Genomic DNA, 15,355 nt, shown 5'->3' with positions numbered 1-15,355 from the left:
ACAGTAGTTTTGTCTTTAAAATCAGTCGCTATGTGGAATGCTCTTGAATGCTAGATGCGTATGCCTCCCCGGCAAGTCTAGAACCCGGTGCTCTTATCTTTGACCATCTGGACCCCCTGTCAACTGTAAAGAAAAGATGTGGTTATTTCCCGCTTTTTTGGTCCTCTTTCATGGCGGGTTAATGACCGGAAAAGCTTCAGCTTTCCCGTAGAAGGGTTGATTCTGGAAAACAAATAGTCTCCGTCTGCGTATGACCTTCAAAGTAGCCTCCCTTTCGACCACCTTTCACGGAGGTTAAACTAAAACGTGGAATCCTGATTTTTCGAATCTCCAAGGTTATGGTTTTGGAGCTACTACTCAAAAGCTATGACTACGTTCACACGGGGCCGTTTTGGCTCTGTTCACGGACCTTTGAACGGCTATGCGTCTAAATTTTCGTACGGTCAAGGGGTGAACGGAACACCGAAACGCACGAATTTTCCACCCGTCCAAAATTCGTCCGGTTCCGTGTGATGGTAAGTTCATATATCGGGAATGGAAATGATCCGGGAGGGACGAGAGAGTTTACCATTTCCGACTATCCCAGATACCAGAAAGAACCTCAAATGTGTGTCCCAAATGCTAGCTGTGGATACACTTGTGAAAAAACGGAAATTTTCCGGCTTTAAAATTACATCGACTGAAAAGTTCAGCGTCTGAACCTGGCCTTTAATAGTCTGCAGTGCAGGCGTTTTCATCGGGCGGGCGAATGTTTTGCTCCCGAAAGCGCAATGTTGAAACTCGAAAAGAGAGGAGAAAATTGGGCAACCTAATCTTCCTACGTCATAACATCAAAGATAGCGGTTACAACAGTACGAACATAACCAAGCAGCTTTCGCCCGCCCGAAATACGCCTGCACTGCAAGCTAGGCCTTTGGTGAATTCTGTGCACTTGGTGCTTACCGCCGGCCATACACAAAAAGCTCCTGTAGAGTTATGAAGAAGATGTCAAACAAATTTCTTCAGGGAGAACTTAGTTGCCATCCGTAAATATAACAGACGACAGAAAACAGTTTGAGTTTAGATTTCAATTGATGTAAAGACAGGTTTCATCTTTTTAATAATATACATGTAACAAATGGCGTGATTTAGCACCTTCGGTTGTGTAAAAAGAACTGCAAGGATTATTCCAGTGTTTTTAAAATTCGCTCTACTACGCAGTTCAAATATTATAAATTTCATATCTTCTCACAACTATCTGATCAGCTAAAAGAGACCACCAAAGTAACCAATATAAAAACTGAGAGTTCAAAAAATTACTTTTTTTTCTTTTTCCTTCCTTTCCTCCCGGATGTTATTTCCTTTGCTCGTTACGTATGATTTGAGGGCTTTTTTCCGTCTTGTCTTTTTTGTAGGTTTCAGTAAATTCGCGTCCATTTTTTTAACTACATTTTCAAAAAACATGCAATCAGAAGTTAGTCTGATCAGACTGGGTGTAATACCGTGGCGAATTAATATTATCGCTGACCATGGAAAACTCTGGGACGGTTGAAGAAAATAGAACCGCTCCCAACTCGAGAAGACAACGGCTGCTTTCCATTATGCCAAAACTCCATCGAGAAATAAATGGAACGCTTCGGTTCGCGTTGAAATTTTTCCGTCAAAGTGGTCCACCCCCAATGAAGGTCCCCTCTAACCCGCGAGCAGGCTCTTCTGGGGTTCCCCATCATTTTTTGCCCCGCCGCCAGAGCACCCCGGGAGAGCTTGCTCAATTGCAGGCTAGTCCTCTTTGATCAGTCGCACCTAAACTTTCATTTTCAGTCTTTCAATTTCGGTCGAAACGCCAATGGATCGCTTCGATTCGATTGGAAACGTTTCCAGTCGAACAGTGTCGTTCTATTTTATCCCGTTAATTCCTCTTGTTTCCGACTGTTTAGTCTGGCAATTACCTTAAGAAATTTAGAAACTGTAAAGTGCGGGATGCTGAAATCCAACTGAGTGCGATTGAAAAATCGTAGCCTTTTCACAGACGTTGTTTTATTTTTCTTTTCGTTCTTTTCCAAAACATCGGCGAGCGCGAGAACGAGCGCGGAGAGAGAAGAGAGAGCGGAGAGCGTCTAATTTCGTCTTCCCCCACCCCTACCCTCTTGCGCTGGCGGTCAATAAATCCCCCGCGGTTTTTTGTTTTTTATCAGGCACGCTCGACGGACTGAGAAGAGAAAATAGAGGTTCTGTGAACAGGCTAGAAAAATCTTTAGTGTGGTTACACAACATGAACATTTATATAATTATTGCACCTATATCAAATCTCTCACCTGTCTGATCAAGCCCAAGAAACTTCATCAACTGAGCAGCTTCATTCTCCTCCCAAGCACTCCAGTTTTCAAAAGAGACTGAGGCCAAGTGCTCCTACAATTAACAGGAGAGTAACCACAATATATACCCTCTTATGTGATAAAGACATCTCTCAATTCTAATTTGATACTAGCTCCATGTAGGCAGTGTCGTTGGAGTGCATGCACATTAGTCTGTGTATTTTCTATTTGGATATTATCACTTACCTGAAGTCCAGTTGTACGAAGAAGAGTCTTTTGATTTTCGAGATTCTCACAAGAGAGCGTCAGCAAACAAGCGGTAATAGAGCGCCTCTAGAAAACGCGAAAAAAAGAAAGTATTTATCCATCCGTCCGAGATTCAGTAGGTTAACGATTGTAAGATCCACGTCAGTCGTGGCGGGCAGTCTTACTCACTTGTCACAATTAGTTTGTAAAGTAATGGTAATAATAGAGTCCAATTCGGTCTGTAATCCGGCTGTAATCATAGGAGTGATTACCAGATTAGCAGTGTTTAATCACGAGTATGATTACAGACTCAACTGGACAACACGAGGAGTCTAATGTTACAAATCATATAAATTCGTCCATTTTGGAAAATCCCCAGTTTTGTAAGGAAGAGGTTCTTGCATTTTCTTGCTACGGTTATTGTGATAAATTCTGTGATTGGTGGATTTAACCGATTGCACTAAATGTGATTGGCTGGTGTAACTGTCCAATTACAGCCAACTGTCCGATTACAATCCTACAGAATAGTCGGTGAAAAATAAGGCTGTTTATGCACCAATCAAATGTGAGGAAATTGTAACGGTTATGACTAACAACGAAACAAGGTCAATAAATAATGAGAACTTCATGTGTTGAACGTACGCGTATTTAAGCATGTCTCAAATTCTTTTCTTACCAAAGAAGACAAGTCAAGTTCAGTTGTACATAGCATCTCAGTGAGTTTGTCAATTAATCCGTAGAACCTACAACGAAAAGGGATCGATCCTCAGAGAAATGCTAAGCCTACCAGCGGGTTTGTATTTGGCAATGTACTAGTCTGGTAATGGATGTGATAGACATATTTTAATAGTATTCGGACGCAGATAAGCTGTGGGGCTGAAACTCGCCGGTCATATGCTGCTCCATCACCAAGCAGTAACAATTGCAGTAAAAAAAACCATTACGAACCCAGGAGCCCCTGACGAACCTAAGTATCGTAAGCGACCACAGCAAATACCAAGGTGTGACGGGAAGATCAAGATTTCTTGCCCTCAACTAAGTGTATCCACTGAATAAATAAGACTTGTGAGTTACAGATAGCCAGTTTCTGTGGTAGCCTCAGTAAGATCCCAGTGGTGTTTGTATGGGGTGAAAATACGATCCTAAATAAAAGCCAATGAAACTTACTCTGCAGTTAGTAGTTGTTGTCCTTAAAGTTTGGTGTTACTGTATGGAGGGTGAATTTGAAAAATTATCACGAAACGTCGTGAGAGCATTAAGGACAACAGAAACTAACTGCAGAGTAAGTCGAGTAAGTTTCATCGACTTTTATTTGTTTAGTATTTCCTACAAATTAAAGGATCGTATTTTTACCCCATACAAACACTGTAAATTTACTGGAATCATACTGTGGCCCTAACACAGAGCCTGGGTTACCTATGAGTTACAACAGAAACTCATAAGGGGTTGGAAACGTGTAACTCGCGTTTAGTGCTCTTGAATATTCATATTCCTGAGTACCACATTTGGAAACCCTCGCTGCGGCCTCAAAAAATCAATGAGCACGTGGATCACGCTTTTTCGTACATCTCTTTGCCGTCACTACACGACTACGACGTGATAGTGGCTAATTTCACGTTTTATAGAGGACGAAGACACAATACGACGACTTTCTTTTTCTTTCCCTGAACTTAGATAGTCTTTACAATTTATTACCAGAAGAATTTGCCAATACTTGACGACGAGATGGAATAAGTGCGATAAAGTTTTAAAAAGCGAGAATTCAAAAAAAATAGTGGGCAAAAAGTGGTCGCGATGGCTTATGAAGGGAGGTCGTTCAGTGGTTTATTAGTTAAGAGGTTCCAAACAGTGCAGGTGCTTTGTCTGGGAAAATTTTGGTGTTTTGAATATGTAGTCGCTTATGACATGCTATGAGAGTGGTCGCCCGATTCGGCTGTACATCCAAAAACGTCTCGTGTCTGACTATTCACTGGCTGGATTGGATAATCCACTAACAACGCATCGTTCGCTGGTTCGCATCATTGGCCAGTCGCAGATACTTCATAATAATATAATAATATAATGAATTTATCATACCTCGCTTTATCTTGATTTTCCTTGTTGGCGCAGCAAATTTCACTGATTGCTTGAACTGTAAACTAAATGAATATTTACATATGACATAATTAGCAAAACAGCGTGGATAGTCTTCGTCAAATGTAAAAGCGACAACTTAAACCACTTTATAATTAGTTATCGTGCAGTACTAAATCATCATTAGTATACACCTATTTCAATTAAGGTTGCTTCTAAGAAGAAAGACGCATGATCCATGTTTCATAGCCCGCGGTGCATTATTGTAGCAAGTCTAGTCAATTATTTGCCCGCAACGAACCTAGAATTAACCTAGAAAGCAAACGCTGCTAACGCTTCTATGCTATGTTAGTAGAACGTTAAGACAATGTATTTCAAAACACTGAATCCTAGGCTTTTTAATTTAAGACAGTGATTTTAGGTTAGGTTTTTCTCTGCGGTAATATCCAAATGCTGCAAATTTTCAACGAGTTTGCTTGACTCGTGCACGTGGGAATTTTGGATGGAGTTGAAAAAAATCTAATTCAAGGCGTTTGTCGAACAACAATAAATAACTAACACTACGTGTTTATCTATTTTTGAGGCAATTATTTTAAAACTGAGTGAAAAAAAAATAATAGAATGGATTTTAGGCTGGCCCATGCAAAAACGCAGCTTAATCAGGTGGTAAAACACGCTTCTAATTTTTTGCCATGAGATTTTAAAAATTAAATTTTTCAGCACGCTCATGCTGAAGAGTTTTAGCAGCCATTTGACTTGAAAGCTGTCTTGAACACCTTTTCACAAATGGTCTCCATTATTTCAAGGAACGTGAACAAGACTAAGTTTCCCACTACAAAATTGGTTTACCATAGTGCACTGCAGGCTATGAAACATGGTTCACGGGAGCAACCTTAATTGAAATAGGTGTATATGTGTATGACCAAATAGCAAATGCTTAAAAATCAACTCATCCTTTGAGTTTAATAGACCGTCAGTTTGAAAAACTAGCTCCTCTTTGAAATGTGTAGGTTTGCAATGTTGTACAAGTGTACCGCAGTTAAGAGATAAAGTATATAAATCCACTCTCCTCTAAGGGGTATATGTGTCGGAGTCAGTAGGTATTACTGATTTCCTACCATTTTTAGAACAGTAGGCTCATTAGGATCATTCAGGCGACTTAGTAAGTTAACGAGCTGGTTTCCAGCAAATCTGGCAGCGGACGGTCCTCCTAGGAGCAAAAACAAAAAAATCATCAACATACAACGAGGAACTCTTACAGGTGTACATCAGTCATAGCCTCTTTGATTTTTTTTTTCTGTCATGATTTGTAGTAATATGATAAATCTACCAATAATTGACTACGGACACCATGTTAAAGTAATTTTATAATAAAGTATGTGTGTATCATCACGGTTGCAATAATCTAGTAAGACCAATGAAGCAGCAGACACCTGAGTTAATTCTTCTATTAAATAGTCCAGTCCAGTTCACGTTTCACATGAAGATTGATATACCATGAAACATGGGGAATTCTCTTTAGTGAAGAAAAAAAAGCCAAATTGCTTCCTCCTCCGCAAGATAAAATCTATAAGATACTTAGACTGTGAAAAAAGTCCAGGAACGCAGGCAAAACTGGTCGAATATCAGCTGCGATGTAGTTCCTTGAGTTTCTTTCCCCACTCCACCCCTCTGGTCTTATTATGCCAGCGCATTTTCCGCCAGTATGGCATAATTTCAATGTAGCAAGTGTGTGGTTATTGTCATCTAAAAAATGACTTGAAAACGGTGGCAAAAACTGTGACTGTTATCTTTTAAATTCTGGTTTTGTGATCTGTCGCGATTAAAGTGGCTTTGTTTCACTTTCTCTTTTATAACTTAAAAAACGAATTATCTCTTACCTGACCAAGAGAGATGGCCCAGATCCTTGACTGCTGTTGATAGCAACAAAAAGCGTATTTTAGTGGTTTACAGCGAGCTCTCGCGCGCGAAGCGCGCCCAGCGGAGCACCATGGGTAAGAAAATTTAGTTATCTACCCATCCGAGAAAATTTGGTAATGACATCAGCGTACTCCGTCCGTCCTTACACTCTTTAGGGGTGAGGGAAGGGAATCACAAGTGTCAGCCCGTCGGGGGAGGAGTATGTTACAGCTGAGGTGAAATTTTGTCATTTCGAGCACCTCGCTCGTTTCGGCGGTAAATCGCCCAGCCGTCCGGGCTTTTAGAGAAAAAAAAATGAGTCTTTCTTTCCACTAAGTTTTAATGTCTTCATTATCTTAGATAACAGGGAAAGAGCTAGGGGCGTGAAATAAATAACAACGGAGACTAACTTCGTTGGAAGAAAAACATGAAAATTATATAGCAGCGATTAGAAAATGAGAAATGCTAGCGGCTACCTATGTGAAAATGAGCGGCAGTGAAAAAACAAAAGTAACACAAACATTTCCTCCACAACACGTGTAAATAGGAAGCTAAAAGAAGTTTCACGTTTTAGTCGTGCAAAATAAAGACAAGGAAATGTACAAACAAATGTGTTGCACGTGCAAAGTTGTTTTTTTGTGAATTTAGATCTTTTTTACCGTTCTCGTTGCTTTCAACTTGTCTTAAGTATTACTCGATTTTATATTTTCGTTGAGGAATCTATATGAATATTAAAAGGAGCTTCGTTTTTAGCCCTGGCTAAATCTATATATTATAGTACTTTCTGCCCTTGAAAAACCTGGTACGGTTAAAGTTTTTGTCCGTTCAAAAGTTTGTCCGGACCGGTTTAAAAGGTTTACTGGTGAATTTTTTAATGTCAACAATGTCAATGTCAACATGTCAACAAGTTCTTCATTAGCACACAAAACTTTAGTAAAATGGATGAATTCTTGAGCAGCTGAGACACACCCAGATAACAGGTGTGATAGTCAGTGTGACTAGTTATAGAATCGAATTTGACGACGCAATATTTACTTTTCGAAAAGGGTTTCAAGTCCTTTCAGTATTTTCGAATTGTTACGTTTGTTTGAAGATTCCAATTTTTTCCCTAAGGAGCTAAAAACTATTAAGCACTTTTTACATAAAAACGATATAAGTGAAAATCGTGAAGAGGTGTTAAAAATCGTTGAAGGTTTAAACACAGGCGGAGCGTGACAGGATGTGGAGGTGTTCATTGAATGTAAAAAAACCCTTTTTTACCCAATATGTAATCATCCTTTAGCATATCGAAAAAAAAGTACTGTTTCGTTATTCAAGATCCGTTTTTCTTTTGCTATTTGATGGAACACATCAGGTGTTAGTAACGATGTTTTAATGATGTAACCAGATGGTACAGCTGTTCGATTGCCAAGCAAGCACCTGCAAACACTTGCACGCGCTCTTCATTTCGTGTATTCACTGTTTTGCACTAAACTAACACTGGAATAACATCCCAGAAGTGAACAGCATTATAAATATGGCTCCTGTGTACAGCAAGAAGTCAGTAAGTCAATCCAAAGTCCTCTGCTTTGATTAACGTTGAGACGTGCATTCGTCCAGCTTAGAGCCAGGTAAGAAGGAGGAATCTTTTTCGTATTGTATTCATCGAGTATGTTCCGGTTAACTATGCCAATCTAGATAGGACCGGGCTTAGATTTTTCCATGGTACTTAATCAGTTTTGCCGGCCAGTTTTTGCACTGTAATTTGCGCTGTGAATAACAAAAATAACTCCTTCTCCGGATGGAAGACGTTTTCTAGCGTTTTTATGACATAATGGTTTAGATTTTTCACTTCTTTGTTAGCCTAAGTGGCTCTTCGCTCTTCTCGCGCACACGAAAAATTCCCTTTTCCCTTTTCCCTTTGGGCTAATCTCTGTGTTTGTAATGAATTAGAATTCATGCGCTTCTAACACCATCCTTTGGCTACGTTTTTTTTTTCTAAAAAACCTCTCAATTTTTTGTTATACTGAATATAATATCACTGATTAAATTTTAGTTATTTTTACACCAGGTATTACAATGAACAAGTTCTGGGTTGCAGTTCTGTTGATGTTTGTTGTTGCATCTCTGTTTCTTGATGACAGGTAAGACGGATTACCTTACAGTGCCTAAATGTATAGACTTGAGAGTTTCTCTGAATATAACGGTTGGAAACCTACTGTTGGTGTCAATGTTAGGTGTCACATGCGAAAGTTCATGTCAACGCAATTCGATTTAGGATTTTAAAGAGAAAATTGAAAATCAGGCTTCACTCTTTTCTCCTTACCATTCACAAATAGAAATCTGCGGTCGACAGAACCGAAAGTGCTTACTGGTACGTATAATAAACCCAAAGTTTCATAACCTTGTTTTACATGTTTTTTTTTTAATACAAGTTAAGGATAATTAGATATTTTGATGGGAACGATAAGACAACAACAAAAAAATAAGTTCATATTTATTCCCGGTTTTCCAGCGATGCTTGGCGAAGACGTCGCCGTCGTCGCCGCAGCGGATTGCAGATGGACGATAACGATATCAACCCTGCTGATCTAAAAAAGGACATGTTCCCGGATGAATTACCCGAAGATGCACCATCGTCTTTGTCCGCTGAACCATTAGAAGATGAAGATGAAGAATACGACGTTCATCCAAAACACGCTCCTGTTTAAACGGATTATGACAATATTCCACGGAAAAAGACAAATATTACATTCGTTATTATAGTCATTTAGTTGGCGAAGTTCGTTTAAAGCGAAAGAGGTCCTTTAATTTCCATACAAACATTTATTGTAATAAAGACAACTCCTTTGTTCATTTATCACTGTGAAGTGCAAGTGTTATTTTTACTGTTTTTGTGGCGATATGTCGTCCGCTGAAAGGCACTTCGAAAACTGCTACGATATTTTTCAGCGGTACTGTGCAGACTCAGCCGATTGGAAGTTTAATAGGCCATTTCCGAGTTCGTAAAACTCTCACTTTCAAAACGATGCTAAGTGCAAAACCTTTCACGACCTAGCCTCGCTTTGAAACAGAGGTTTGGGGCAACTTATATTGCGCCATTCACACCAAGGCTTAATGGCGTGAATGGTCAATGGTTTGAATGGTTTTTAACCCTAAAAACATGTTTTAAAGCTGCTTAGTTAGACACGGTTGTGTGGCTAGATTTTTATCGGCTGCAAATTTAGCACAGTGAAAGCAAATGTGATAACTTGCTGAAATCTTGTTAAATCCAATCCTTCATTTTCCTTTGACTGATTTTCATATTATTTAATCCGGTATTTACTAAACATCTTTTCGTGGACATTAAATTCCGCAAGCAGAGTACTGCAATGCTGATCGTACTACGTGAAAATTAACTCTGCAAGACATCAACACGACGCCGAAAGAACTGAAAACAGAATTGTAGCCATAGACAGCTGTTTCGCCCTCTTTGGGGCTCATCAGTATGGCGTAACAACCAGAGAAAGCTCTGATGAAAAATATCCGCGCACTCTTATGTTTAAGCCCTGACCTAGAACTCTCAACAGCCACAGAATCACGCCATGCTACGTGTCTTCTGGGGGGCAAGAGTCCAAGTGTCAAGTTGATGTCACACGGAGAAAATAAAGAATTAGCCAAAACCAACCTCTAAAACATGGACAGAACCATGTAAGAATTACGGCATATCGGATCTATAAAAGATCTACGGCCTCAGAATACATAAAGTACAAACATTAACCACAAAGGACTGCAAAGGACCGCAAACGAATATGCCGAAGAACGCAGGACCTATAAAGACCTGATCAGCAAAAATGAAAAGTGTACATATTAAATTCTGCAAGCAGAAGACTGCAATGCTGATCGTACTACGTGAAAATTAACTCTGCAAGACATCAACACGGCACCGAAAGAACTCTTTTCGTGGTTGAAATGGGGCATAGTCTCTTGTGTTAGAATGACACATTGGAAAACTTGTAAATAGCATAGGTTAGAAAATAACTTTTTTGTGTTATTAAGGAATCTTTAAGGCCAACGAGAGCGTTATTCCGAGTTGGGCCGTCTCATATCCAAGAAACGCCCCAACTCACGCGCGTTTTTCGACTGGACAAGAACGACTAACGTGATGCCATGTGTGAAAACAATCCAGCTCAAACTCACTAAAAATGTCTCGAGCCTTAATTTTGATCAGTTTATTTTACCAGTAAAAACGTGATTAAGTTTTCCCTTTAAAGTTCTCCTCGTCGTCCCTTCGATCGACCTCGGGGAAACGAAAGTCTCTGTTTTCCCTGGTGTCAGTCAAGGGCTAACAAGGAATGGAACTTAGTATTCCTAATCTGGTAGTTTCCAAAACAAAGTACTCGAAAACGAAGACCGAAGCACGAAGCACCCAAATCTCGAAAACGAAGCACCCAAAACTCGAAAACGAAGCACCTATCGAAAACGAAGCACCCAAAACTCGAAACCACTGTAGGTTGAATTAAACTACAATTTTACGTCTAGCATGACCCAATCCGAATCAGGTGGAGGCAGCGGATTCGTTCGCACCTACAAAGGTCGACGAAATCCATCCCAAGGTTTTATGAAAGCCTGCCAACTGTTCAACTGAACGTTTCTAGATAGGATATCCTGTATTAATTTTATTATTAGTCTCGCTATACTTGATGCATCTTATCTTAATATGCATTTTTTTTCGGTACACATACCTGTTTATGTAGACTTCAAAACTGACTTTATTTTGACGTATTCAGGTATGCGCGAGCACTAACACTTAAGGTCTATAACGAGGTTGAAAACGGAGAGTGAGGCTCGCGCGTAAGACTCTTACGCCACGCTAGACAAAGGACGGCTGTGTGTGGGAGACTGACGCCTGATTGGCTTTTCCTGGCCATACAGTAACATTCTAGAAATAGTTTGGGCGTTCTCGGTTTTCTGATCATAGCCTCCCACGGAGCGGCGGAAACGCATTTACAACACCTCGCAGTTTTACTTGAGTAGATTTGAACTGCATTCGATTCGTTATCGTGCTTGATTCCTGCTGTTTTAGCAAGACACTGTCCGGTGTTTATAAAGGACAGACCGGTTTCAAGTTTAGGGGTCTTCGTTTTCGAGTTTTTGGGTGCTTCGTTTTCGAGATTTGGGTGCTTCGTTTTCGTGATTTAGGTGCTTCGTTTCGAGATTTGAGTGCTTCGTTTCGAGATTTGAGTGCTTCGTTTTCGAGATTTGGGTGCTTCGTGCTTCGGTCTTCGTTGTCGAGTGCTTCGTTTTCGAAACTACCTTCCTGATCTCCCATTTTATAAGGGTCGAGGTATGATCATGAGCAGCCGATCGTCGGTCGTGGCAATTAACTGGGCCGATGAAAACTCCGGAACTGCATTACACTGAACTTTGTTACAAATGGCACTGATTAAGGCTGCTTAATTATATGTCTGATTTTGTGAACACTCAGAAGGGGTTTCATTCTCTGCCGTGAAAGTTATTTCGAGAAACCACTTTTTACAGACTTCTTTAAAAAGTACGAGGCTTGGCTTCAAAAACTAGGCAAGAAGCCATTCTTTTAGTACCTAAACTTTAACTCATATTTAAAACGTTTTATCATTTCCCCGAACGGCAATCGAATTTTTGTTTGCCGTTTTAACTTTAGCAGATTTGTTCCCGCTTTTACTCTAAGTCAATTTTTGTTTTTCAGCAAGCAAACTGTGACCAACTAACTGAGCTATGGTTTTACCAGCATTTTTTAATCTTTGTCATCTAGTCTCAGGGGTTTCAATAAAAATTGGAGTAGTCAGAGTAGGATTAAATAGAGTAACCGACTGTATCAACAAGAGGCCGTTAGTCCCTTTATCTAGGGGGGAGGGGGGGGGGGAGGAGGTTGTCTGTGCGCGTTCTTCTCCAGGAAATTTTGAACCTTCAAAGCCCTAAAATGCGATTTTCAGCGTTCTGGGGACTAAATTTGAGGGCAAAAGAGTGTGTTTTTCATTCAAGAAAATGTAGCTTTCAATTTATCAGTCACACAATCAATTCCTGCAAGCAATGTACAAATGATGAAAACTAAATTAAGTACTTTTGCACGCAAACGAATTCTGCGAAAAACCTATAAAGTGACTTTTGAAAAAATGACTGAAATAAAGCGTTCACATTAATAAAGCATAACGTAAAACCAGTGGGCCTCATAAAAACACATCATAATTACGCTTTCATTTTTCAGATCATGATATATTTTTGTTTACAACCGTATTCAAACTAGCTGCTTCCTCATTCTAGAAAAAAGTGGCCGACGCTTTTCGTCGGACGTCGGTGCTTATTGAAACCCCTGCAGTCTTGTATTTGCTCTTTTAATCAATCCTCTCATTTCCGGAGGTTAGCAACTTCGAGCTTAACGACAAATATAATCGTTTAAAAATATTAAGACAAAAAATTTCAAGGCACTAGTATAATATAGAAAAGAACTGTCACGTACAACTATTACGCGCAATGCTGTAGCTAATCGTACCTAAGTTTTACCTTGTATTCTCTCTGAGAGATTTGACAAACAGGCAAGCTTCTTTGTGGCCACCAAGATGTCTCTCTCAAATAAATTGTCATCGACTAGAGCGCCCACATCTTCTAAGTGAGTAACTGTGGAGAGTGCCGGGACATTGTTTCAGTAATTACTTCCTGTTTTAGAAAGAAGTTAATTAGTCTTACAAAAGGAGGAGGGGCCTGAGAAATTGACGCGTTAGTCACAATAAGAAACTAGTATGCGTTTTTTTGTCTCTGAAGTAGTCAATTTTCACGTACTTCATTAACGTCAAATTCATTAACGTAGCTTTTAAGGTCAAATTTGCATTTTATAGAATTTTCGTTTTCACAGCAACTGAGGTTTTCTTTAATATTAAATGTTGGGTTGATTTGGGTACTTTTAAATGACCAACCACAGTTCAGTCCCGGCCAATACTCTTTCGATGGGAAGCACCGAGCTCTAAGTGGTTGAGCCAGCACGTGAAAAAACTAAGGTGTTTCCTACTATTTTTGAACTGCATGTATCACTGATTTTGAACATCTAAACCAGGGCGCCCTGTCTACACCGTTTATTCTCATCTTGTTCCCAAAGTTCTCTTCTTCCCATCCCCAGTAGGACAGAGAACCTGGGAACGAGGTTGGTTTCTTCTGACATCGTTTTATGTTTCCTTGACGAACAACACTACTAGTTTCAAATGTGAGCAGGAAAAGGCGGCACTTTGCATGATTATATTACATCGTAAACCACAAATTTGTGCAGAGGCAGCTTTTCTCTTTTTCAATTTAATATGCCAATCAATTTAGAACTTCAACATCTCCCGGGCAAACTCCGGGCATTTGACCATCACTTGTGCCAGGGCAGTGGGGAATTTGACCTTTTCTTGGGTAGCGGGGAGGGACGGGGTGGGGGCGAATTTGAACCGGCAAATGCGCAAAAAAGATGTTTGTTAATTCTTCTGTAGGTTAAGACCACTATAAGCGAAAAATCATGAGGGTAAATCTTAGACATAAGAGACTAAAAATTCAAGTGTGTTTTACAGAAAAAGAAAGCATTTCTATATTATAAACCAGCTTTGTCAGTTTCCTTTTGTTTCTCCGCAACATGTATTTCGTGCGCGACTTCAGAAGTAAGAAAGTGAAGAAAGACCCGTACTCACCCTTGATTAAAATGACTTCTACAAAGTTTGATCACGAGCTGGATCACACCTCATTTCCTAGTAGTAAAGATTTACCCCGATACGTATTTTGATAAAATCTCGTGATGGTAATCAGTTAGCTTAATGACTCAGTAAAAAGTCATACAAAAAGTTGATTGTGAACGCATCTCCTGTCAAGTGCATGCTTCTCACAGCAATTAAAACTACCTGCAATTGTCAGGGGAAGATCGGAATTGTTCTTGCTATCATATTTTGAAAGTGCTAATTAACAATTACAGAAACTTCGTAATTACCACCAACATTTGTTCGCTCTTTAAATTCTTGAAAACCTGCACTAAATTTTCTTGAAATCCAGTCCATGTCGGTATTAAGCGGTTCCTCTTAATTCTTTGAAGACAGTAATAATGCGTCATAATGCTCTATGAAGCGCGCGACCTCTAGCCTGCGTGGCAGGCGTTCGAAAGGGAAGGGGAAGGGAATTAGGGCGCGACACCACGCGACTCCCAAAGCTGCAAAACTGAACTCCTCTGGCTATCCTATCAAAAGAAAACAAACTGGTCAGACCGTTTTGCTTGTTTTCGTCTTTTTCGAATAAATGTAAGGCTCTTCGTGTTGTCTATTTTCTGTTTCTATTCTGCTTTTGACGAAGCAAATAAAGTCAGGAAACCTTCAGAACTTTGTCTTGGCCACGAATATAAATCTGACTTCCTTTCGAATACCGCAGCGCGCACACGTGTGTATGTGAACTAGAATTGTATCTGAGTGGCCACTTTGTACTGAAACGTCCTTATCTTTCACCAACTGAATTGAATCACCAGTGTATATCATTGAAGGTTCACAAAGAATTATTTTGGTTCAGATATACTCCGCCTCAGCCAATCAGAGCAGCAGGTTGTTGCTTCTGATGAGCCGGGACCTATGAACGTCCATTTCGTTGCGCGTTGCATCAAATTGTCGATTTTTCAGGCAAAATCGTCGCCATATCAAGAACTGTTTTGCATAGCAACGCTACCAACGAGCTTAGCGCACCGCAACGAGAAAATCAAAAAGCAACAGGTTAAATGCATCAGTCAATTCCATCTGCGCCCAGTCGCTCCCCGGGCTGACCCCCGGGCATAAGTTTTTTTTTTTGCCTCGGATGGCAAATTCTCGGGGGTGGGTACTCTTGAGCTGTCAAATCCCCCGGGA

General features: G+C 40.0%; 1 protein-coding gene across 1 annotated transcript; it reads right to left on the bottom strand.

Annotated features, from left to right (window-relative positions):
* Positions 1–28: 28 nt before the first annotated feature.
* Positions 29–14,527, bottom strand: LOC140934435 (armadillo-like helical domain-containing protein 2). Its single transcript, XM_073384062.1, has 9 exons — positions 14,461–14,527; positions 13,014–13,127; positions 6,494–6,526; positions 5,732–5,823; positions 4,617–4,678; positions 3,217–3,283; positions 2,541–2,627; positions 2,295–2,388; positions 29–123 (listed from the first exon to the last, which is right to left on the bottom strand). Exons 1-9 carry the CDS (start codon positions 14,525–14,527, stop codon positions 29–31), a joined length of 711 nt encoding a protein of 236 aa, XP_073240163.1.
* Between the last annotated feature and the right edge of the window lie 828 nt (positions 14,528–15,355).

The sequence above is a fragment of the Porites lutea genome, chromosome 4 (genome assembly GCF_958299795.1).
Source record: "Porites lutea chromosome 4, jaPorLute2.1, whole genome shotgun sequence".
NCBI classification, from domain to species: domain Eukaryota; kingdom Metazoa; phylum Cnidaria; class Anthozoa; order Scleractinia; family Poritidae; genus Porites; species Porites lutea.
This window is presented reverse-complemented; position numbering and strand designations above follow the sequence as displayed.

Coding starts and splice junctions, on each gene's coding strand:
- LOC140934435 (XM_073384062.1), bottom strand. CDS start 14,527: ATGGACTGGATTTCAAGAAAATTTAGTGCAGGTTTTCAAGAATTTAAA. Junction 13,128..14,460: donor AGAGCGAACAAATGTTGGTG/GTAATTACGAAG, acceptor CACTCTCCACAG/TTACTCACTTAGAAGATGTG. Junction 3,284..4,616: donor GAAAATCAAGATAAAGCGAG/GTATGATAAATT, acceptor TTTTCGTTGTAG/GTTCTACGGATTAATTGACA.